The sequence below is a fragment of the Xenopus laevis genome, chromosome 9_10S (assembly GCF_017654675.1).
Source record: "Xenopus laevis strain J_2021 chromosome 9_10S, Xenopus_laevis_v10.1, whole genome shotgun sequence".
Lineage (NCBI taxonomy): Eukaryota > Metazoa > Chordata > Amphibia > Anura > Pipidae > Xenopus > Xenopus laevis.
This window is the reverse complement of record NC_054388.1, coordinates 113,329,167-113,353,130: the sequence shown is the minus strand read 5'-3', so window position 1 is coordinate 113,353,130 and position 23,964 is coordinate 113,329,167. Positions and strand designations below refer to the sequence as shown.

The 23,964-nt window shown below is 43.8% G+C and overlaps 1 protein-coding gene across 1 annotated transcript in view; it reads right to left on the bottom strand.

The window, feature by feature from the left end:
• Positions 1-1,501: 1,501 nt before the first annotated feature.
• Positions 1,502-23,964, bottom strand: part of LOC121399050 (NACHT, LRR and PYD domains-containing protein 1a-like) — a 54,983-nt gene continuing 32,520 nt past the window's right edge. Inside the window, exons 7-9 of the mRNA XM_041578856.1 lie at positions 12,313-12,475; positions 10,816-10,848; positions 1,502-1,821 (exon numbers count right to left, since the gene is read on the bottom strand). Coding sequence (XP_041434790.1) covers positions 1,538-1,821; positions 10,816-10,848; positions 12,313-12,475 — 480 coding nt within the window. The 3' untranslated portion in view covers positions 1,502-1,537. The remainder of the gene's footprint in view (positions 1,822-10,815; positions 10,849-12,312; positions 12,476-23,964) is intronic.

Sequence of the window (23,964 nt, the reverse complement as noted above, 5' to 3'; positions counted from 1 at the left end):
GATAAATCACAGACAAAATTGCCCCCAGAAATTAATCAAATAGACCTAACAACGGGCAATGATTTCAAGCCTGAGGCCCCTTTAAATATTTAAAATTTCACATCGAAACGTGATGACGTCATGCGCCCGGTGCGTAAAACCAGGAAGTGCGTACCGCGTGCGCCATAGGAGAACCAGCGCTTCACAGCAAAGTATCAATGCGGCGGGCATCCCCGCCCTCCCACTGGATCACCAGGGTGAGTCTTTACAAAGACAGAACAAAGTAACACACTGTAATACAGATTTTTCATTATATAGCCGCCATTTAATAAAGTTACATGGTGAATAAGGAACAATAGAACATAAGTTCTAACTTTCTACATTTTGTAATGAAAAGTTTATTACATTTGTATTTTAGTCTCCTTTTGCAGCATTTTAAAGTTTATATTCGCTGTACTTTCCCATCAGTCCCTGTCCCAGTGAGCTTACAATCTAAGGTCCCTATCACATTCCCATCAGTCCCTGTCCCAGTGAGCTTACAATCTAAGGTCCCCATCACATTCCCATCAGTCTCTGCCTCAGTGATCTTACAATCTAAGGTCCCTATCACATTCCCATCAGTTCCTGCCCTAGTGAGCTTACAATCTAAGGTCCTTATCGGTGTGAGAGCAAATAGATATAGATATAGGGGTATATTTATTAAAGAGTGAAGTCTGATATCGCAACAGTCTGCTAGAGTGAAATTCCGCCACTCTCCATTCATTTCAATTCCTGGGGGAATCCTGACAAGTAGAAGAGTAGAAAAGAGTTTTTATCAATGGATGAAAGTAAAAGTTCACCATTTGATAATTATGCCTTTCGATTTTTAAAGAAATAAATGGAGAGTGTGGAAATTCACTCTAGTGGACAGTGATGATCTCTAACTTCACTCTTTGATAAATATACCCCATGGTGGGAATATACAAAGCCCTTTCATATAGTGCCCTGGTTGGAATCAAACCTATGACCCCAGCACCACAAGACGACTGGGTTAACCATTGTGCCACTGCAGTCAGGCAAATCATTTGCTAGAGGGCCCCACTGTACAGTATTACTAGCTCCATTAGATATTACTCAATTGTATATTCTAGTGAACACAGTTTGGGCAACTTAAAATATTTTCTATTCTTTTTTCTCTTTTTATTCTCTTTAAAGGGCCAGTAACATCAATTTTTAAAAAAAAAAAATCATTAGTATACATGGAAAAAAAAAAAGCACCAAGACAAATTAAACTTTAAAATATCAAAGCCTTTATTAAGAAATAACTTACTGAAACTCCGCTTGCGCTCCTCTTCAGAAAAGGCAACACGACGACGATACATCATGCGGCTCTCGATTTCTCCTCCCTGGCTATCTCTTATAAGGAAGGCAGGGAGGAGAAATCAAGCACCACACGATGGATCGCCCAATCGCTTTCTGAAGAGGAGCACAAGCAGAGTTTCAGTAAGTTATTTCTTAATAATGACTTTTAAAGTTTAATTTGTCTTAGCTTTTTTTTACTATTTATGCTAACGAATTTTCAAAAATTATTTTTTGATGTTACTGGTCCTTTAATACCTCTGATGAGTGACCCATTGTGTTCCGCTAAGGATTTATAGAACTTCTCCTTGTCAGAATTCCCCCAGGAATTGATATACTCATAGAGTTTCCTCATCTTCTCCTGGGAAATTCTATGCTGGCGCACAGTATCATATTGTTCCTGTGTCAAGATCCCATCCTGCAGGAGATCATCCAGGACTGGATCAATGTGTGACACCCTTCTAATCAGTTGGGATCGGTGCTTATCAACAATGTGCTCCATATCTGCTGGACAGAAGGGAAATTGATATAGTCAAGTACTCATGCCTTTCTGTTTCAGGATTCTTCTACTCCAACAAAAGTAATATATGGTGTTGCAATTACATGGTACTAAAAATTAAAATTATGTTTAATAATAGCCCCTTTATTGGAGCCCCCTATAGATGTTCTCTGGTCCCTGTCTGTGTTTCACATGAGGGGTGGGCGTGTCCTAACTGTCCCTGCCAGAAGCACAGTAGGAGGGGGACAGCCAATCACAGCCCTGCAGTCACACAAGCACAGACAGGCTTCAGTTCCCTATCAGGTCCTGCTAGCTGCTGATTGGTTCCTGTCCTACAGTGCAGTGAGCTGAGTGCACAGCCTGGGAATTCAGGGAGCAGCAAGTGGAAGAGAAGGGAGGGATTATTAGGGTTTTTGCAGAAACATTCAAAAAATCAGCCTGAAACACTACTTTTTAAGCACAATTCTTCTATATCTAAACAAGTATAATGCACTGGTACGTTCTTATTTTTTGCACAAAATCTCCTTTAAAGGGGTTGTTCACCTCCCAAACATTTTTTCAGTCCAGTTGTTTTCAGATTGTTCCCCAGAAAGATAGACTTTTTTCAATTAATTTCCATTATTTATTTTTTTACTGTTTTTCCCAAATCTTTTCCAAAAGTTTAAAGTTGAATGTTTGTGTCTCTGGTGTTTGAGTCTGACAGCTCAGTAATTCAGGTGCAGAATCTTAACTGTTACAATTTAGTTAATTTCTCAGCAGCATCTCTGGATTATTAGTAACTATTGTATCAAATCTAACAGATACTTGTAATGAAACTTAGGGATTCTGCTGAACAGGGACAAAGATAAGAAAGATAAGAAATATATCAACTAAATGTATCAATTTAGATCTGTTTACAGGGTTGGCGACGCCCCTTCCCAGAGCTGTTTTAGAAGGTGAAAAATTATACTTTATCATTTATAATATACTTTATAATATTGGAGAAACTGACACACATAGAAAACAGATTGGAAAAAGTAATCATTTCTGGTGATCTATCTGAAAATTAGTTGTTTGAAGGTGAACAACCCCTTTAACTATGACTATGAAGATTTTCATTCATCCAGGTCATGGTATATCTAGTATAGGTCAATCTAAATCAGCTGGACTTGCTGAGTAATCAATGAAGACGTTTCACTACTCATCCGAGCAGCTTCTTCAGTACAACTGACTGGTGTGGGAAATTCTCAGCCTATAAACTCTTCCACTAATCCAATCACAATGGCACATTGTACTCTTCAAAGAGGTGACATCTGAAGAAACTCACAGAGGTGTTGATTCTGTGTAGTTACTGTGATAGGATTATCCAATGTGTCATGTGACTCCTAGATACAGGTGTTACTTGTGAGAGTTGTATGAATGGATGTGTGAAGTGTTCTGAATCCGCCGGGGTACAGATGTTAGAGCAGCATTGTATGTAGCAGGCAGGTGGTGTCGAAGGCCCCCGCCTTACATCTCAGAGGAGCTTTGAAAGCGTGTGGCTCCCCAGACTGGGCCTTTGTCAAAACAGCAGCAACCAAGCCCAACAGGAACACCAATAGAAATAACCGCCAGGAGACACAGGTGAAACATAGTCCTCCCATATGTAGCTGGAGTGTCAGAGAAACTCAGGAGGATTTTTAACAAACACCTCGTCCCTGTGTTTTTCAAACCTAGCAACATACTGAGACAAAAACTGGTACACCCAAAGGATCCAACACCAAAAGAAAAACAAAGCAATGTGGTATACGGAGTCCAGTGTAGTGAGGAGTGCACAGATCTATACATTGGGGAGACAAAACAACTGCTCTCCAAGCGAATGGCTCAGCACAGGAGGGAGAACTCTACAGGGCAAAACTCAGCTGTCGTTCTACACCTAAAAGACAAGGGACACTCCTTTGAAGACAGCAAGGTCCAAATCTTGGATAAAGAAGACGCTGGTTTGAACGAGGCGTGAAAGAGGCGATTCATGTCAAGGTGGAGAAACCATCCCTGAACAAAGGTGGGGGCCTTCGACACCACCTGTCTGCTACATACAATGCTGTTCTAACATCTGTACCCCGGCGGATTCAGAACACTTCACACATCCATGAGTTGCATGACACATTGGATAATCCTATCACAGTAACTACACAGAATCTACACCTCTGTGAGTTTCAAATGTCAACTCTCTGAAGAGTTACAATGGGCCATTGTGATTGGATTAGTGGAAGAGTTTATATGCCGAAAACTTCCCACACCAGTCAGTTGAACTGGAGAAGCTGCTCGGATGAGTAGTGAAACGTCTTCATTGATTACTCAGCAAGTCCAGTTGTTTTTAGATTTACCTATACTAGATAAACCCCTTTAACTGTCTCTTCTCCAGTGTAACCAATTAAGTGTTAAGCAGCGTTAAAAACCTTTAGGCATTTAAAAAAAAAAAAAAAAAACGCGTTTGTGAGGAATTGCACTTGGGAGACTGTAAGTACCCAGTATAAATATGAGTGCAAGTGGGTTTGCTGGTATCACTCAGTGTCACATGTATGTGGTGTTGGAGCAGCAGTTCCAGGCAGTATTTACATGTGAGAGATGTCGGTGGGTTTTCATCTTGAAATCTGAACTGCAGACTCTAAGGGGATGGGGGAACTTGCAGCACTGAACGCAGTGGCTAATGTGGGGGAGGAAAGGAGGCTCACAGAGCAACCACTGGCAGGGGCTAGTGGAGTGGGGGGAGGAGAAGGGGCAGTAGAGGCTAATGAGGGAGGAAGGTTTGTGACAGTCAGGAGGGGAAGTAGGGGGGAGAGAAGAGTAGGGGGGCTGGTCCACAGCTTGTCCAAAACAGCAAATTCACCATTTTGGCTGAAGACACTGGGGAGGAAAGCTCTGAACTGGTGTGTATGGAGCAGGCTGACTCTCAGAGCACCCTGGGAGGCAGTGGCTCTAATACGGGTGGTGGGGGAGTGCAAGGAAGGAAAGGCAGATTTTAGTTTTAGAGGATTCAATTATTAGAAAGGTGGATATGGTAATCTGCCGTAGGGAGACTTCATGCTGAATAGTCTGCTGCCTGCCTGGTGCTAGGGTTCTGCATGTGGTGGAACGAGTGGACATATTATTGGGAGGGGCTGGGGAAGACCTGGAAGTCTTAGTATACAGTACATAGTTACCTATGACAAAGTTAGAGGAGGTGTTGAGATCCTCAAGAACAATTTTAAAAAACTAGGTGTAAAGTTTAGGCTGAGGACTTCCAAGGTAATTTTCTCAGAGACATAAGAAGGCTGTGGGAGTTTAGGGAGATTAATGCGTGGATGAGAGATTGGTGTAGGGAGGAGGGTTTTGGGTTTTTAAAGAACTGGGCTGATTTCTCAATCGGCTACAGGCTGTTTGCTAGGGATTGGCTGCACCTCAATGATGATGGTGCAGCTGATTTGGGGGAAAAGATTGGGGAGGGTTTAGTAAAGGATTCCGTAGACGACAGGTTAGATGAGGTAGTGGACAAAGCAAGGGAAAATGGGGAGGATATTTGGCTGGGGGTACTGTCATTTGTTCAATATGGTACCAGTATTAAATGTATATTTGTAAATGCAAGGAGTCTGACTGGTAAAATGGGAGAGCTGGAGCTGCTGGTGTTGGAAGGAAAATATGATGTGATTAGTGTGGCCGAAACATGGCTGAATGAGTCACATGACTGGGCAGTTAATATCAGCGGCTATAATTTGTTTCGGAGGGACAGAGGCAATAGAAAAGGAGGAGGAGGATGTCTGTTAGGCAGGATTTAAAAGCTTATTCAAAGGAAGAGTGCATTGCGGAGGAGGCTAAGACTAACCCCAAAAAGTTTTTTAAATATATTAGTAGTAAAAAGATGCAGGTTGAGAGTGTTACTCCATTAAATAATGGTACCAGTCTGGTTTTAACAGATACAGAAAAGGCAAATGTGCTATTTCAGTTCAGTGTATACAATAGAGGAGTCTGAGTTCCCAGGCTCAATTCACAGCTGCACTGATGGCTCAGCTCAATCTAGTCAGTGGCTGACTCAGGATATGATTCATAAAGCTTTAAACAACATTAAAAATTAATGTAAACAAGGCTCCAGGGCCTGATGGCATCTAAGAGAGCTTAGTTCAGTTTTAGACCAGCCGCTTTTTCTGAATTTCTCAGATTCACTTTCATCTGGTATGGTGCCTATGGATTGGAGAAAAGATGATGTTATTCCAATATTTAAAAAGGCCTGGCAATAAAAGGCCAGTAAGTTTGACATCTGTGTCATTTTGTCCTAGTGAATGTTATTATGAGCAGCAATCAGCATGGCTTTATGAAGGATAGGTCATGTCAGACGAATTTGATTGCTTTTTATGATGTGGTAAGTAAGATTCTGATCAGTGGGGGGGCAGTAGATGTGCCAAAGCGTTTGATACTGTGCCCCACAAACGACTGCTTTCTAAACTAAGGTCTGTTGGGCTAAATGAAGTCGTTTGCACGTGGATAGGAAACTGGCTACAGGATCGGGTACAGAGGGTGGTTGTTAATGGGACATTCTCTACTTGGAGTAAGGTTCTTAGTGGGGTCCCCCAGGGCTCAGTATTGGGTCCACTTTTAATTAACTTGTTCATTAATGACTTAGGGGAGGGTGTTGTAAGTAATGTATCAGTGTTTGCAGATGACACAAAATTATCAGCCCAATTAATTCCATCCAGGATGTGGCACTTGCAACATGATCTTGACTAACTGGCAATCTGGGCAGCTAAGTGGCAAATGAGATTCAATGTTGATAAATGTAAAGTCCTGCACCTGGGATGTAACAATATCCACTTATACCCTTAATGGGACTGCACTAGGCAAATCCATAATGGAGACGGAGCTTGGAGTCCTTGTAGATGATAAACTTGTCTGTAGCAAGAAATGCCAGTCAGCAGCATCAAGGGAAAATAAGGTCTTGACTTGTATTAAATGGGGCAGAGAGTCACGGGAGGAGGGGGTCCCACTGTATAGAGCACTGGTAAGGCCCCATCTAGAATATGCCCTACAGTTTTGTCTCCATCACTCAAACAGGACATTATTGTATTAGAGAGGGGACAGAGAAGGGCAACTAAGCTGCTAAAGGGAAAATCTTAGCTATGAGGAAAGACTGGCCAAATTGGGGATGTTTACTCTGGAGAAGAGGCGCTTAAGGGGAGATATGATAACTATGTATAAATATATAAGGGGATCATATAATAATCTCTCTAATGATTTATTTACCAGTAGGTCTTTCCAGCTGACACAAGGTCACCCATTCCGATTAGAAGAAAATAGGTTCCAGCTAAATATTGGGAATGGGTTTGTTACAGTGAGAGCTGTGAAGATGTGGAATTGTCTCCCTGAATCAGTGGTACAGGCTGATACATTAGATAGGTACAAGGAAGGGTCGGATGCTTTATTCACCAGTAGCTCCTCCCAGCAGACAGGAGGGAGCCAATGAGATTAGAGGAGGGAAAGGGGTGTTACAGGGAGAGCTGGGAAGTGAATCAGTGGTACAGGCTGATACATTAGATAGGTATAAGAAGGGGTTGGATGGTGTTTAGCAAGTGAGGGAATACAGGGATATGGGAGATAGCTCATAGTACAAGTTCATCCAGGGACTGGTCCCATTGCCATTTTGGAGTCAGGAAGGAATTTTTCCCCCTCTGAGGCAAATTGCAGAGGCTTCAGATGTTTTTTTTTGCCTTCCTCTGGATCAACTGGCAGTTAGGCAGATTAAAAAAAAAAGTTAAAAGGTTGAATTTGATGGACGTGTGTCTTTTTTCAACCTAACTTACCATGTTACTATGTTCACACAGACATGATAAAAGTTTGAAATCCAAAAGGTTTAAGAGGAGTATTTGGACTTGTGATCATTGCCCATTATAGGTTTCTTGTTCTAGGTTCCTATGTGCGCTACCTGTCTTGTTTTTTTCTGTGATCTGATATCCTGTTGTGACCCCTGCCTGTTTTTGGACAATTCTGACTTCTATATCCTGACCTTTGCCTGGTAACTGACTTCGCTTATTCTGTTGTATCCCTTCTGATTGACCTCCTGGTTTGACCCTTGCATGCCTGACTTTGTTTGTACTCTGCCTGCCCCGACCCAGCCTGATCTGACTTTGCTTTCTGTCTACGCCTTGTATCGCGACCTTCTGCCCAAGAGACTTTGAATACCCATTGTGCCCCTTTGCTTGTTCAGATCCCCTCATTTTGCACCTCTCTTAATGAGACCTGGCGGCATCCGATTAGCCGAGGGCTCCTCCTGAGGTGAAAGGCGGCTGTTAAATGTGGAAGCAAGAGCCGAGAACAGGGAGCTTAGCATTGGTTCTGAATTTAGGGTGCCAACCGTGACACGATGATTTGAAATGTGTAAGGCCATGCCTTAACAGAACCAAATAAATATACTTGACTTTTTATCTATATCTGTGTGAAGGAATGGTCCTTTGATTGCCTGCTCAGCTGCATTATGGTTTGGCTCTGCTCCCTTAGCTGAAGGTTCAGGGCAGTGCACCTGAACCTCCTCCTATACCAGGTGAATTAACTCGGTGACCTTTTATTTGATTTCAATACATAAATCTTTTCACCACTTTCCCCATTTTATCCAGCTCTCCGTCCCCTTCATATTTATTTCATTCTTTTTTGCTCTGCTTTCACTTATATTTCATATTTATTTATCCCCCCCCCTTTGTCCTCTTACTGGATTCATTTAATTGTTTTTATTCCTCCACTTTTTTCAAATCTGCCAGTGCCACAAATGCATGGTTTTTACTTATATGATCTTACCCATTACTGAAAAATATATACACTGATTTACACTTTATTAAAGGAGACATATAGGATAAATGAAAAAACCCTAATTTTGTAGGCAATTATAAGTAATATATGGTGTTGCTTTTACATGGTGCTAAAAATTTATATTATCTTTAAAAATAGCCCCTTTATTGGAGCTCCCTATAGATGTTCTCTGGTCCCTGTCTGTGTTTCAAATGAGGGGTGGGAGTGTCCTAACTGTCCCTGCCAGAAACACAGTAGGAGGGGACAGCCAATCACAGCCCTGCAGTCACACAAGCACAGACAGGCTTCAGTTCCCTATCAGGTCCTGCTAGCTGCTGATTGGTTCCTGTCCTACAGTGCAGTGAGCTGAGTGCACAGCCTGGGAATTCAGGGAGCAGCAAGTGGAAGAGAAGGGAGGGATTATTAGGGTTTTTGCAGAAATATTCAATAAATCAGCCTGAAACTATATCTAAACAAGTATAATGCACTGGTACATTCTTATTTTTTACACAAAATATCTCCTTTAAACATCAACCATTCTATCACCACTTTTTCTCCTGTGTTTTCTCCTCTCTCCTCTACCTTGTCCTTTTGTCAAATTTTCCATATACAGTAGCTCTTCCTCCCTGATCATTTTATGGCATATATCTAGCATTTCTCATGCTTGACTTAAGCACCACTTTCTGTTGCCCTCTCCACCTCTCTCTTTCCCCCTCCTTTTAGCTGGTGTTACCTTTATGCTCAATCCCTCATTACTCCCCCTACCACATACCTCCCAACTGTGCCGTTTCTCACAGGATAGTCCCGATTTTGACAGCTCAACCTGCAGTCCCGGATTGTTACTGAAATGTCCTGAATTTCTCTTTGTATCTTTTTCTGGTTGTTCAATGGAGGAGATCAAAGTTTCTAAAACTTAATTGTCTTTTGGCAAACAGCCAAGAATATGTGGCAGGTGCACTTTGATACATTTGTAACAATTTATAATAATCAAAGAAATAATTCTAACTATTTAAGATAAGCAAGTCTCTTGAGGAAACTGTGACTTGCAGTTTAAAAGTAAATTCACCTTCATTAGCAAAACTGTAATAACACATAAAAAACAGAAATGTGTTTAAACTTTCATAACCTGCAAAATTGGGCACACAATGGAAGTGGTGAAAAATGTTGCTGCTCTACACATGGCAAATCTTTTTGTCCCTCTTTCTATTTCCAAAATATTGTGAGGTATGCTAGCACAGTGGATAATTTTCCCTAAACCCATATTCTCTCCCCTAATCCACATGTGCCTTTAATCTTTGCCTCCATGGCTCTCAGCACTGACACTAGTTAATTGGTTTGAATTGGACATGTGTTACCTACTTTTATGCCTTCTTTCTGCAGATATGGCTCTTTTCTCGTTTAAGTCCCAAGGAATTGGACAGGCTGGAGGGACGTTAAAATTTCACCCTTCAGCCTATCCAATCCCTGTAGGGTTGTACCCGGGACTTAATCTATGCACAGGAAAAAAAAACTGCTGAAGGAGAGGAGGGAGTATCTGGTAATGCAGAATATATTTCAAGCTGGGGTTGAAATCCCTAACCCATTAACCCATACCTCCCAAATGTGCTATTTTATGTGGGACAGTGTAGATTTTAAAATCTCAGCCCACAGTCCTGGGTTTCTACGGAAGAGCACTGGGGCCAGCAAAAAAAAAAAAAGTCTGATGAATAATGACTTTTAATCTCATAATTAGGACTTTTAATGAGAATTTTAGAGCAATGTTTTATGTGTTATAACAGTTTTGCTAATGAAGCTAAAATTGCTTATCTTAAATTATTACAATTATTTTTTTGCTGGCCCCTGTGTTCTTCTGTACAATTGTAACAATTCCCTTCAGTGGCTTTTCTCTGACTTTTAGAAACTCTGACTGTTTGTGAGTGAGGAGCTTTATAAAAGATAATGGGTGTGTGAGAGGCCACAGAAGGAAGAGGTTGGTTAGTGGTTCTGCCTTTGCCAGTCCTTTCATTTTATACTAAAGACTGCTGATGTATGTGCTGCGGGCCCCCATGGGAGCAGGGCCCAAATGGGCACTGAATTAAAATAGTAGAAAACACTACAAACTGGGACAGCTATAAAATCAACCAGGCCAGGATGGTTATCATTAATTATCTAGAGAGGCAAAGACTGCAGTAGGGGCAAGAAAATGATTTGTAACAATATATGTTGGATTATATGTTGGATTATATACCAACCGCAAACATTCTGCTCTGTCTGCCTGACGTCATCTGGAATGAAAACAAAGAAAACAATTTTTTATGTAGAAATTGATCAGTACAGTAACATTTATATCCTAAAAAAAAAAATATATATATATATATATATATATGATACAAAGTGCCCCTACCCACTTGAAATATCCATATGCCATGATATATTCTCTCTAAACCTTAATATATTCTCTCACTAACAGAATATATCTGAAATGTAATATTTATTTTCAATATGTACAGATAAACATATTGGCATGCAGGTTCTTTGGGTGCACTGGTTGGATTTCTTATTTACAGTTTGGATAGGCTGACAATATTCATGGTATTTAAGCTTTAAAAGAGACATATTTTGTCTGAAAAACAAGAATGTACCAGTGCATTATACCATTTTAAATATAGAAGGAAATTTATGTTTTGGTTGATTTATTGAAAATTTCTGAAAAAACCCTTGTGGCAACTGCCTCCTTTCCCAGGCTGTGCAGAGGAGCAGGCGGCACTGAGCTCACTGCACTGTAGGATAGGAACCAATCAGCAGCTAGCAGGACCTGATAGGGACCGTAGCAGCTCTATAGGCAACATAAATGGGCCATTTTCAATTATAATGATGCATTTCAAGCCCAGAGTGAAACCATGTATTATTCATTATTTCTTACAAAGATCAGTTATGCTTAAAGTTTCTTCCAAGTTTCTCAAGAAAAAGGCACAAAAACCCAGTAGAAATGTTAATCATGGGTATAATTTTAATGAATAAATCTTGAACCTTTGTGCATAGATTGGTGCCATGATATTGTTATGGAATGTCAGTTGCTTCCTCCACACTGGATAACACGGAATTAAATGGTAATACATTTAAAGGAGACATATAGGATAAATGAAAAAAATCCTAATTTTGTAGGCAATTATAAGTAATATAAGGTGTTGCTTTTACATGGTGCTAAAAATTAATATTATCTTTAAAAATAGCCCCTTTATTGGAGCTCCCTATAGATGTTCTCTGGTCCCTGTCTGTGTTTCAAATGAGGGGTGGGCGTGTCCTAACGGTCCCTGCCAGAAGCACAGTAGGAGGGGGACAGCCAATCACAGCCCTGCAGTCACACCAGCACAGACAGGCTTCAGTTCCCTATCAGGTCCTGCTAGCTGCTGATTGGTTCCTGTCCTACAGTGCAGTGAGCTGAGAGCACAGCCTGGGAATTCAGGGAGCAGCAAGTGGAAGAGAAGGGAGGGATTATTAGGGTTTATGCAGAAATATTCAATAAATCAGCCTGAAACACTACTATTTTAAGCACAATTCTTCTATATCTAAATGAGTATAATGCACTGGTACATTCTTATTATTTACACAAAATGTCTCCTTTAATGACATATTCCTACAGTGTTTCACCTGGGACATCTTGTTATGTAACAAGTACAAAGAAAAAACAACATTCATAATAGAGGGTTTGATAGATATTCTCTGTCACTATATCCAAATGCAATTACCTTCCCTTAGCACAGCTTCCCATATAAATTCTTCTGTTTCATTTGTGGCTTCCCTTTCTCGTCTCAATATCAGACGTAAGGTAACTCCGTCTTTCACTTCTGATAGATAGATTTCACTGTAATTGTCCAAGACAGCCGTCCTATCATTGCGGAGTTCAATGTCCTAAAAGGGTCCAAATAACAAATCAGAATAATTATTATTCAGCCCCAGAAGGTTTTGTAGCCTTGGAACTTGGGGTCTTCTTTAAGCTTGAACTTTTACCCCTGGATGTAACTTGCTTATTAGCACAAGAGACTTTAGGTCACAGTATATTCAGTCAGGGCCGGAACTAGGGGTAGGCAGAATAGGCACGTGCCTAGGGTGCAAAGGTGGAGGGGTGCCAGGCACGTACTTACTCCTACCCCTAGTCTGATCCCTTCTCTGCCGACCACCCATCTGTGTGAGTACGCAAACGCATGCATCGATGAAGCGTCTATGCGCTGAAGCGTCTTTTCGCGCATGTGCAGAAGCGCGCAACTAGCCTAGGGCGCCTGCCCGGCTTGGCCCGGCTCTGTATTCAGTAAGGCCTCAGCTGAGATCTCATTGATTTCCTAATTGTGTCCAGTATTAGGTCACTGCTCACAAATGTGCAAGTGATTGAACCCCTGGGTAATAAAGACCACAATGTGATCTCATTTAATGTCTGGTGCAAAAAAACAAATATAAATTGCGGCAGCAAAAACCTTGAATTTCAGAAAAGCAAATTAACCTTAAGGGCTGCCCTTTGGAGAATAGATTGGGACATTATGTTTTCAGCTAAAAACACAGAACAGAAATCTTTCATGTTCTCTATTTATTAAGAAGTTAATGAAGAAGCACCAAGAATCATCCTATGTGGCTTAATATAGAAGTAAAGAAGTTAATAGGAAAGAAGAGAAAGGCATTTGAAAACAGAAGCTGGATTTAACCCTTTAAGTGCCAGCAGAATTTCACATTTTGTTTATGCCAGCCATTTTTGAAACATTTTGTGCTCTCTCACTTTAGGGGCATTTTCTGAGGGGAAACCTATAGTTTACCTAGGAAAACTATACATTGTTTTTTGGGGGAGAAACTAAGTATTTCCACCTCTGCAAAAAGATTTATAGCGCTAAATAAAAAAAATTAAAAGTTCCTGTTTTTCATAGTATATGAATTTATACCAGAAAAATATATTATTTTACTCATGAAAATCCAACTGATTTGGAAAGCCGTATGTCTCTCTAATGTGCCAATACCAGATATGTATAGTTTTAGGGAGATTTAGGACTTTTGTACAGCAAAAACTCCCTGTAGTATAAAACTGAATTTTGAAAGCACTAAGGCAGAAAACGGCATACTTTAGATTCCAAGGTCAAAAAATCATGAAATAGTAGGTTTACTCCAGAAAACCATATATTTTTGAAAAGTACACATTCTGCTGATTCTAAAATGGGTAAATATGTCTCTCTACTTCTAACTACCAAACATCAAAGCTTGTCTGACCCTAGAGGTTTTCATAAAAAAATTTAAAATTCTGAAAAATCACTTCAAAGGTTTTATTTTGCTGCTCCGCATATCCCACACTGTATTAGGTACCAAGAAAAAGCACCCTGAATATGATTGCCAGGGGTCCACTGAACAGTTTGATCCCCATTGTGCATAGGTTTACCAAAGTATCTGGCATTTAGAGACACCAATATGAAGTTAGCACATCCAAATTGTTCGGGACTTTTTCAGCTACTAGAAATCAACAGATTTACTGCAGTTTTTGTGGGGCAAAACCATATATTTTTTTGAAAGTACACATTCTACCGAGTCTAAAATGGGTACCCATGCCTTGCTGCTACACACTACAGAGAAGCAAGGCTTTCTCAAAATTTTTAGTTTTGGTGAAATATCTAAAAATTGCCTCAAAGCTTCAACTTTCCAGCATCATATCGCCCATGTATCATTATGTACCACGAAAAAGCACCCTAAATATGATTGCCAGGGTTCCTCCAAACAGTTTGGTGCCCACTGTGCATAGGTTTACTAAAGTATCTGGCATTTACAGGCCCCAAAATGAAGGTAGCGTATATAAACTGTCCTGTGGGTAACTTCCGCTAATGGAAAATCAACACATAGGAGAAAGCTCTCTGTTTGATATTGAACTAGGTATATAAATCCCTGTTTGAGACAGGATTTTCTATTTTCACTTGGTGTGTGAATGTGTTGTCCACTTGGTGTGTGAAATTTGGGAAGTTTGAGTTGATTTTCTTTACTAAAAACCGATTTTTCTTTTGACCCAGAAGGTGAGTGATTGCTAACCCAGTTCCCTTCACTTGCTCTGGGCTACAAACTCACTGTTAGATCCCCTCCCCCACAACTGGGTGTCAGTTTCACTTGCATTTTTCTGCTGTTTCAGCATAAATTGTTTGCTTTTTGTACAGATTGAGTGGTGATTTTGATTTTGCACTCAGTTTTGTGAAGAGAGAAAGCTAAAGGGAAAATGATTTAAAAGTATAAAATCTTTTCCAGCAGCAGCAGTGCAGCTCCCAGGCACCTGCTCACATTAACTCTCTTGCTGCCAGAGCTTCTCAGCTTAAAATTTACTCTTTGCTGATCAATAGTAATAAGCTTTCTTTTTATGGATTGTTTTGTAAAATTATGGGAGGGAATAAAAAGGAAAGTTATAAAAGTTATAAAAAAATACCTCAAGGTTCTAAAGCAAAAGGAGCTGAAAACCCCAGCTGTAGCTCTGCAAGGAAACACCAGTCAGAGCCCATGTCAAAAAGCCCCATTGCCTCTACTTCTGCTGCTGCAGCCAATGTGACCCCTGCTAAAACATTTGCACAGGCAGTAGCTACTGGCAGCAACCCTAGCCAAGTCACTGCTGGGGTAGAGAAGCTTACAAGGAAGCATGGGGTCAGATGCCTAATGTCACTCATGGCATAGAGGCTTATATAAAGGCTGCAGCTGAAGCGGTGGTTCCCTCTGTAATAGTGACAGCAAGTAAAATGTATGGGAAAGCCATAATATTTGCCCGTACACTAACTGCAGTGCATAAGTTATTGCAGAGGGGTATCACAGTGGGAGGGACTTATGTCCCTGTAGAACCCCTAGAAGGATTGGGCACACGGATAGTCTTATCTAATGTGCCCCCTTTCCTGCAAGACCATTTATTGTACCCCCACCTGCAAGCCCTTGGGGAATTAAAATCAAATATGTCTTAAATTACCCTACTACTTTTACCTCGTGGTCAAGACACTATTGTGAAGTCTTTCGGGGTTCCGTTTGAAGGGGTGCTGTATAAAAAATGTTATAGCACAGAGGAAGTGAGGTGCTTCCTTTGCAAGAACCAGGGGCACACTCGCTAGAGTTGCCCAAAAGGGCATATTAAGACCACAGCCCCAGTTCCTGCCCCAAGTGCCTCAAATAAAACATCTTATCCTGCTGGGACTATTTCAGCAGGGTCCTCAAAGGGGATATCTCCTTCACTAAAGAACCACTATATAACTCACCTCTACAACATCCAAACCTCCTCCTTCTTCACTGAAGGTATGGGGGTGCCCATGATTGCAATACCTGTTGGAGTGGAGACAGACAGTGGCCTTTCCTCTTCGGATGCCAAGAAAAAGTGGAAATTTAAATCTAACTGGCTGGTACCTGAGGAATGGGCATTAGCGGTTAATGATGGAGCACTCCCATCAAAGGGTAAAAAGGGCAGCAAATCATTTGCCCCTCATGTGATTACATTGTCTGGCCCAACTGTTGGTCATGGTCAACCGGTGTCAGACCATGCACTCTTGCCTCCAGACAAGGTGGAGTGCCGAGATTTGGGAACTACAACCAGCCTCGGTTTTTAGTGCCTAAGGTATTTCACTCCAGGAGGGGGAGAATATTGGGTTAACCCCCATACAGGACCCTGCAGATGAGACTGCTAGGGAGGATGGTGAGGGTGGAGCTGTGAATACGGAGGAGGGTAGCCAGACAAACTCTACTGTTCATGCTAAGATCTCTCCTCCCTTGTCTTCCACTGAACCCAATGTTATTGACATTCAGGAGGCACAGGAGGCAGTGGAGAGGGCAGAGGCTAACCATCAAGCCTCCAAAGCTCCCCCTGTTGCTGGGGAACTAATTTTTTATGTTGCTGGTGTGTCAAATACTTCCAAATGTGTTTTAGGTGAAGTTGAGAGAACACCTGAGCCATTGCAGGGTCTCCAGATGGCAAGTGATTCTGATCCTTCTCCTGCAACATATTGTGGAGAGGTTCTCAAAGCTCTAGTGGAGAGAGGAAATTATCAATCCCTTATCTAATAAATGTGTATGCCCCTACTACCGGACCAAAGATGGCACGGTTCTTTGAAAGTTTGTCAGCCAATATGGAGACAATTGACTCTGATGAAGTCTTGATTATAGGGGATGATTTCAATTACACCCTTGATGCTTGAGACCACAATGTACCCAAGAAAAGGGACTCATCGGAGTCAGTTTTGCAAGAACTAATTGCTAATTTCTCCTTGGTTGATGTCTGGAGAGAACAGAACCCAGAGAAGGATGCCTTCACCTATATCGGGTGAGAGATGGTCATGTTTCTCAATCCTGGATTGATAGGATATATCAAGCCATCTCATGTCACAAGCCCAGTCGAGCACCATTAGATTGGCACCGTTCTCAGACCACAATTATGTATCCCTTTGTCAGGGAGCCGGGAGCTCCCTCCAGGGAGGTAGTCGGGATCAAGGAGGAAGCCTTCTTGAGGGTGCAAGGTCGTGGTGTCCAAGGGGTTAATCCAGAGAGTAGTCAGAATCCAGGCAAGAGTTCAGGGGCAGGCAGATAACAGCAAAGTCCAAAGGCCAGGCAGGGGTCAAGGATAATAATCAGGATCAGGATAAGGAATATTAGCACACAGGGAACCCAGGAAATACTTAGGGCAAGGTTTCCTATACTTGGGCGCCATCCTGGCGTCTAAACAGGCTTTTTATTTGAATTTGGCGCCTTAATGACGTCATTGACATCCTTGCGCCGACGTCGGCGCACTGACGTCATCGCGCCGGCGCCGCTTACCCACGTGGCGGCCATGGGCGCCGCCATCTTGGGAGCGACGCCGGCAGGAGAGGACGCGCCGCCCGGAGCTCCTGGGCCTGCTCCGGGCGGCGATCGTTACAGTACCCCCCCCTTCACGGGGGGCCTCCGGACCTCCAGGACTTGGCTTCTGGGGAAACTTGGAATGGAACTCCCTCACCAGACGAGGAGCATGGACATCAGAGTATCCTTCCCAGGAGCATTCTTCAGGGCCAAAGCCCTTCCACTTGATGAGGTACTGAAGAGACCCCCTGGAGATTCTGGAGTCAAGGATCTTCTCCACTTCATATTCTTGTTGACCATCCACAGAGATAGTAGGAGGAGGAGGCTGGACAACAGAAAAGCGGTTGGAGGGTAGCGGGTTTCACCAAGGAGACATGAAACACGTTGGGAATTTGCATCTCAGGAGGAAGCTGAAGTCTGACAGCCACAGGATTGATCACCTCCAGGATGGAAAAAGGACCTACGAACCTCGGACCCAACTTAGGAGATGGTACCTTCAACCGAATGTTCCTGGAAGACAACCAGACTTTATCACCGACCTTGTAGGGAGGAGAGGGTCTACGTCTACGATCTGCAAACGTCTTAAGAACCAGAGCACTCTTCTCCAGATTGGACTTGGTTGCGGCCCAAATAGCAGACATGTGGGCTGCATGGTCATCAGTGGCCGGAACATCGGACAACACAAAGTCTTGTGGGAAGGCTTGAGGATGTTGACCATACACCGCCATAAATGGGGACCTTCCAGTGGAAGTGTGGCAGGCATTGTTATGAGCAAATTCCGCCCACGGGAGGAGATCAGACCAATCATCTTGACAAAGGGAAACGTGGTTCCTCAAGAACTGTTCCAGGGCTTGGTTGACACGTTCAGCTGCCCCATTCGTCTGCGGGTGGTATGCAGATGAAAACTGAAGAACAATTCCCAGGTCTTTGCATAGGGAACGCCAGAACTTGGCAGTAAACTGTGTGCCTCTATCGGAGACGATCTCCACCGGGAAACCATGCAGGCGGAAGATGTACTGGATAAATAGCTGGGACAACTCCACCGCAGAGGGCAACTTCTTCAGAGGGATGAAATGGGCCATTTTGGAGAAACGATCAATGACAACCCAGATCACCGTGTTCCCACAGGAGGGAGGAAGTTCAAAAATGAAGTCCATGGACAGGTGGGTCCAGGGACGGGAAGGAACTGGCAAGGGCTGTAGTAACCCACTGGGGCGGGAGTGGCTTGACTTAGATGTGGCACAAACATTACAAGCAGCAACAAAGTCTTTCACATCTTTGCGGATATCAGGCCACCAGACCAGGCGTCGTAAGAGTTCAAGAGTTTTAGCTGGGCCAGGGTGTCCGGCTTGCCTGGAGCAATGGGTCTGTTGCAGGATAGGCAGACGCAGCTCAGGAGGAACAAATGCCATCCCAATGGGAGTACCGGAAGGAGCAGAAGACTGACCAGCCAGGATTTGATCGGCAAACTGTGGATACAGGGAGGCAATAATCTTGACTGGAGGGATGATTGGCTCTTGTCTCTCAGGAGAGCGGTCCACCGGAGTGAAGCTACGAGACAAGGCATCGGCCTTCCGATTCTTGGAGCCTGGGCGATAAGTCAAGATAAAATTAAATCGAGAGAAGAAGAGAGCCCACCTTGCCTGTCTGGGGTTTAGCCTCTTGAGGGACTGGATGAACTCGAGATTCTTATGATCGGTGTAAATCTGAACAGGAATCAGAGAACCCTCCAAGAGGTGACGCCATTCTTCAAGGGCGAGTTTAACAGCCAAGAGTTCTCGGTTCCCGACATCGTAGTTCTGCTCTGCGGACGAGAACTTCTTGGAGAAATAAGCACAGGGGTGCAACTTCCCATCAGCGGGGTGTCTCTGAGACAGGATGGCTCCGGCTCCGACTTCAGAAGCATCAACTTCGATGCAGAAGGGTAGTTCAGGATTGGGGTGTCGGAGGACAGAAGCGGACGTGAAGGCCTCTTTCAAGGACTGAAAAGCATCAATGGCAGATGGAGGCCACAAGCTGGGTTTACCCCCTTTCCGGATGAGGGCCAGGATAGGTGCAATGCGGGAAGAGAACCCCCGGATGAACTGCCGATAGTAATTAGCAAATCCGATAAATCTCTGGATTGCCTTGGTACACAGCGGGAGAGGCCACTCCTGGATGGCAGACACTTTCACGGGATCCATCTCAAATCCCTCAGGAGAGATAATGTATCCTAGGAAGGGGATCTTAGACACCTCGAAGACGCACTTCTCCAACTTGGCGAAGAGAGAGTTCTTCCTCAAACGAGAGAGTACCTCCTTCACCTGGGAGCGATGGCTTTCTAGGTCTTTAGAAAAGATCAGGATGTCGTCCAGGTACACGACTACGAACCTTCCTAGGAGATCCCGGAACACATCGTTAACAAACTCCTGGAAGATGGCAGGGGCATTGCAAAGGCCAAAGGGCATAACGAGATATTCATAGTGCCCGTCACGAGTGTTGAAAGCCGTCTTCCATTCATCACCCTCACGGATGCGAATGAGGTTGTACGCCCCACGGAGATCCAACTTAGTGAAGATTTTAGCCCCCTTCAATTGGTCAAAGAGTTCGGCAATCAAGGGCAAGGGATACCGGTTCTTAACCGTAATCTTATTAAGACCCCGGTAGTCGATGCAAGGACGAAGGCCTCCATCCTTCTTTTCCACGAAGAAGAATCCAGCCCCGGCAGGAGAGGTAGAAGGGCGAATAAACCCCCGCTGAAGATTTTCTTGGATATACTGCTTCATAGCAGTGGTCTCCGCTGGAGAGAGAGGATAAGTACGACCTCTAAGGGGCATGGTTCCAGGCAGGAGATCGACAGACCTTGATAGAATACGGCCTTATAGGCATCGTCATTCCAGGAAGTTTCAGCCATCAAAGTTCTAAAGTCAATAGCATAGTCACTGACGCTGCGGTTTCCCTGTCGGAGTTGCAGGAGACGAGAAGGAGCATTAGTGACCCGACCCGGGGCATCAAACACAGTACGGAATGTTTGCAGAAAAGCCTTGGCATCAAAAGTCAGTGGAGAATTCTTCTCCCAAAGAGATGTTGCCCACTCAAGCGGTTTGCCCACCAAACGAGACATTACATACCCCACCTTGGAACGTTCATTGGGGAAGTGCGAGGGTTGAAACTCGAACTGGATCTGGCACTGTGTAGCAAAACCTCTGCAGGCCTGTGGGTCCCCACTGAAGCGAGGAGGAGGCGGAATACGAGGCTCACCAGACGAGAAACCTGTGTTAGATGAGACGTCCGCCAAGGGAGGATTTGCAGCCGCTTGGGAAGCAGGAGGCGCTGGAGGCACTCGGGAGAGAAGGGTATCGAGTGCCTGTGCAATGTGGTACTGCTGGGCTTCATATTCCTCCATGCGGGATGCCAGTCCACGGAGCGCTCGTCCGACATCAGGCGTAGCTTCCTCAGTAGGATCCATGGCCCAAGTATAATGTCAGGGAGCCAGGAGCTCCCTCCAGGGAGGTAGTCGGGATCAAGGAGGAAGCCTTCTTGAGGGTGCAAGGTCGCGGTGTCCAAGGGGTTAATCCAGAGAGTAGTCAGAATCCAGGCAAGAGTTCAGGGGCAGGCAGATAACAGCAAAGTCCAAAGGCCAGGCAGGGGTCAAGGATAATAATCAGGATCAGGATAAGGAATATTAGCACACAGGGAACCCAGGAAATACTGAGGGCAAGGTTTCCTATACTTGGGCGCCATCCTGGCGTCTAAACAGGCTTTTTATTTGAATTTGGCGCCTTAATGACGTCATTGACGTCCTTGCGCCGACGTCGGCGCACTGACGTCATCGCGCCGGCGCCGCTTACCCACGTGGCGGCCATGGGCGCCGCCATCTTGGGAGCGACGCCGGCAGGAGAGGACGCGCCGCCCGGAGCTCCTGGGCCTGCTCCGGGCGGCGATCGTTACACCCTTAGATTGTCAGCCGCACCATCTCTGCCAAAAGCTGCTTACTGGCACTTTAACAACAGTTTATTAGAAGATGAGGGTTTTGCAAAGTCATTCCAGGATACATGGAGAGGCTGGAGGGCTTTTCAGGATGCATTTGCCACCTTGGATCAGTGGTGGGATGTAGGCAAGGTTCACCTAAAGCTCTTGTGTGAAGAGTATACCAGAAGTGTGAGCAGACAGCGCAATGCAGAGATTGAGGCACTGAATGTGGAGGTGCTTGATCTTGGGCAAAGGCTATTAGGCTCTGAAGACCAAGCCCTTCAGCGTGAAAGAAGCGATACATAACATGGAACAGCAACAGGCTTACGGTGCCTTTGTGCGAAGCCGGATGCAGTTACTCTGTGACATGGATCATGGTTTGCAATTCTTCTATGCTCTGGAGAATAAGAAGGGGAACCAAAAACAAATCACATGCCTTCTTGTGGAGGATGGCACCCCCCCCTTGAGGATCCAGAGGCTATCCAGGACAGAGCCCGGTCCTTCTATCAAAACCTTTTTTCTCCAGATCCCATCTCTCCAGATGCCTGTGTGGAGCTATGACATGGCCTTCCAGTGGTCAGTGAGAGGAGAAAAGATAGGTTGGAGACACCAATCACTCTAGATAAACTCTCTCAAGCACTCCATTTAATGTCCCACAATAAATCTCCTGGGCTTGATGGACTGACCGTAGAGTTCTTCCAGTTCTTCTGGTATACTTTGGGCCCTGATTTTCATAGGGTCCTAACAGAGGCCCTCAAGAATGGTAAGTTGCCACTTTTGTGTTATTGAGCAGTGTTATCACTACTTCCTAAGAAGGGGGATCTCTGTCTTATTAAGAACTGGAGATCAGTCTCACTGCTCAGCACAGAATATAAGATCGTAGCCAATGCTATCTCACACAGGCTCAAATCAGTGCTGGCAGAGGTGATTCATCCTGACCAGTCCTATACAGTCCCTGGTCTGACAATTTTTGACAATATCTTTCTGATCCAAGACTTACTACATTTTGTGAGAAGGACTGGTCTATCTCTTGCTTTTTTCTCTCTGGATCAAGAGAAGGCATTTGACAGGGTGGATAACCAATATCTTATAGGCACTCTGCAGGCCTATAGCTTTGGCTAGTGTTTAGCTAAAGTCAACTGGTCTCTGACTACACCTCTGGCCATTGGACGAGGAGTTCGGCAAGGATGCCCCTTGTCAGGACAACTGTATGTGGCCATTGAGCCCTTCCTGCGTCTCTTAAGGAAAAGGCTCACAGGGCTGGTGCTCAACGAACCAGACATGAAGGTGGTTCTCTCAGCCTATGCTGATGATGCAATTCTTGTGGTTCAGAACCTAGTTGATCTCAATTGGGCACAAGAGTGTCAAGAGGTCAATGCTGCTGCTTCAGCTGCTTGGATCAACTGGTCCAAGAGCTCAGGCCTTCTGGAGGGTTCTTTACAGGGATTTCCAGCCTCCTGCTTTTTGTGACATCTTGTGGGAGACTAACATCATTAAATAGTTAGGGGGTCTACCTATCAGCTGAGGAGCATCCTGTCTCACAGAATTTCATTGAACTTAAGGAGCGTGTTCTAACCCGCCTGGGAAAATGGAAGGGTTTTGCTAAAGTACTTTCTATGAGGTGGAGAGCTTTGGTGATCAATCGGCTGGTGGCCTCTCAGCTCTGGTACCAGCTGATATGTCTTAGCCCAACCCAAGAATTCATTGCTAAGATCCAGACAAGATTACTGTACTTTCTCCGGATAGGAAAGCACTGGGTCTCTGCAGGTGTTTCAAGCCTCCCGTTGAGAGAGGGAGGACAGGGAGTCGTGTGCATATGTTCTCAAGTACACACCTTCTGTCTCCAGCAAATACAGAGATACTTATATGCAGATCCTTCTCCACAGTGATGTACCCTAGCATTAAGCTTTTATCACCAAGTACGCAATATGGGGTATGACCGGCAATTGTTCTCTGTGTCAAGGCAAGGAGCCATTCAAGGGGAAGACACTCTAAATGAGCCCCTACTTTACATTCCATCTTTTAATACTAGGATGTTGGAATCCATCGGCATCCGCCGCCGCCTTTGCCAGGTTTGGTTAACCAGAGTTGGGGGATCGCCTGGATTTTGAGAAATCAGAGTGCAACGCCTGGGATTTCTCACCACTAGGGTTCCACACTGTCTGCTTAAGGAAATCAATGACACAATCTCATTAGCTCATACAAATAGTCCTGTGGGTAACTTCAGCAAATGAAAAATCAACACATTGACTGAATTTTTGTGGGGTAAAACACAGAAATAAATGTTTACCCCCCAAAACCATATATTTTTGGAAAGTACACATTCTACTGAATCTTTAATGGGTACCCATAAAGCATCCTAAATATAAACACAGGGGTCTACTAAACAGTTTGATGCCCAATATGCAAAGATTTACCAAACTAGGTGGCATACAGAGACCCACCCCAAGTTCAAATAGTGTATATGAATTTTTTACGTATGACACTCGGACTACCACAATATAAGCACCTGGTATCTATATTATGTGCCATGAGACCCCCTAACACTAAGTAGATCATAGAAAACCATATGATTTCTAAAAGTACACATTCTGATGAATCTAAAGCAGGTAATTACATCTTTCTACTGCAAACTA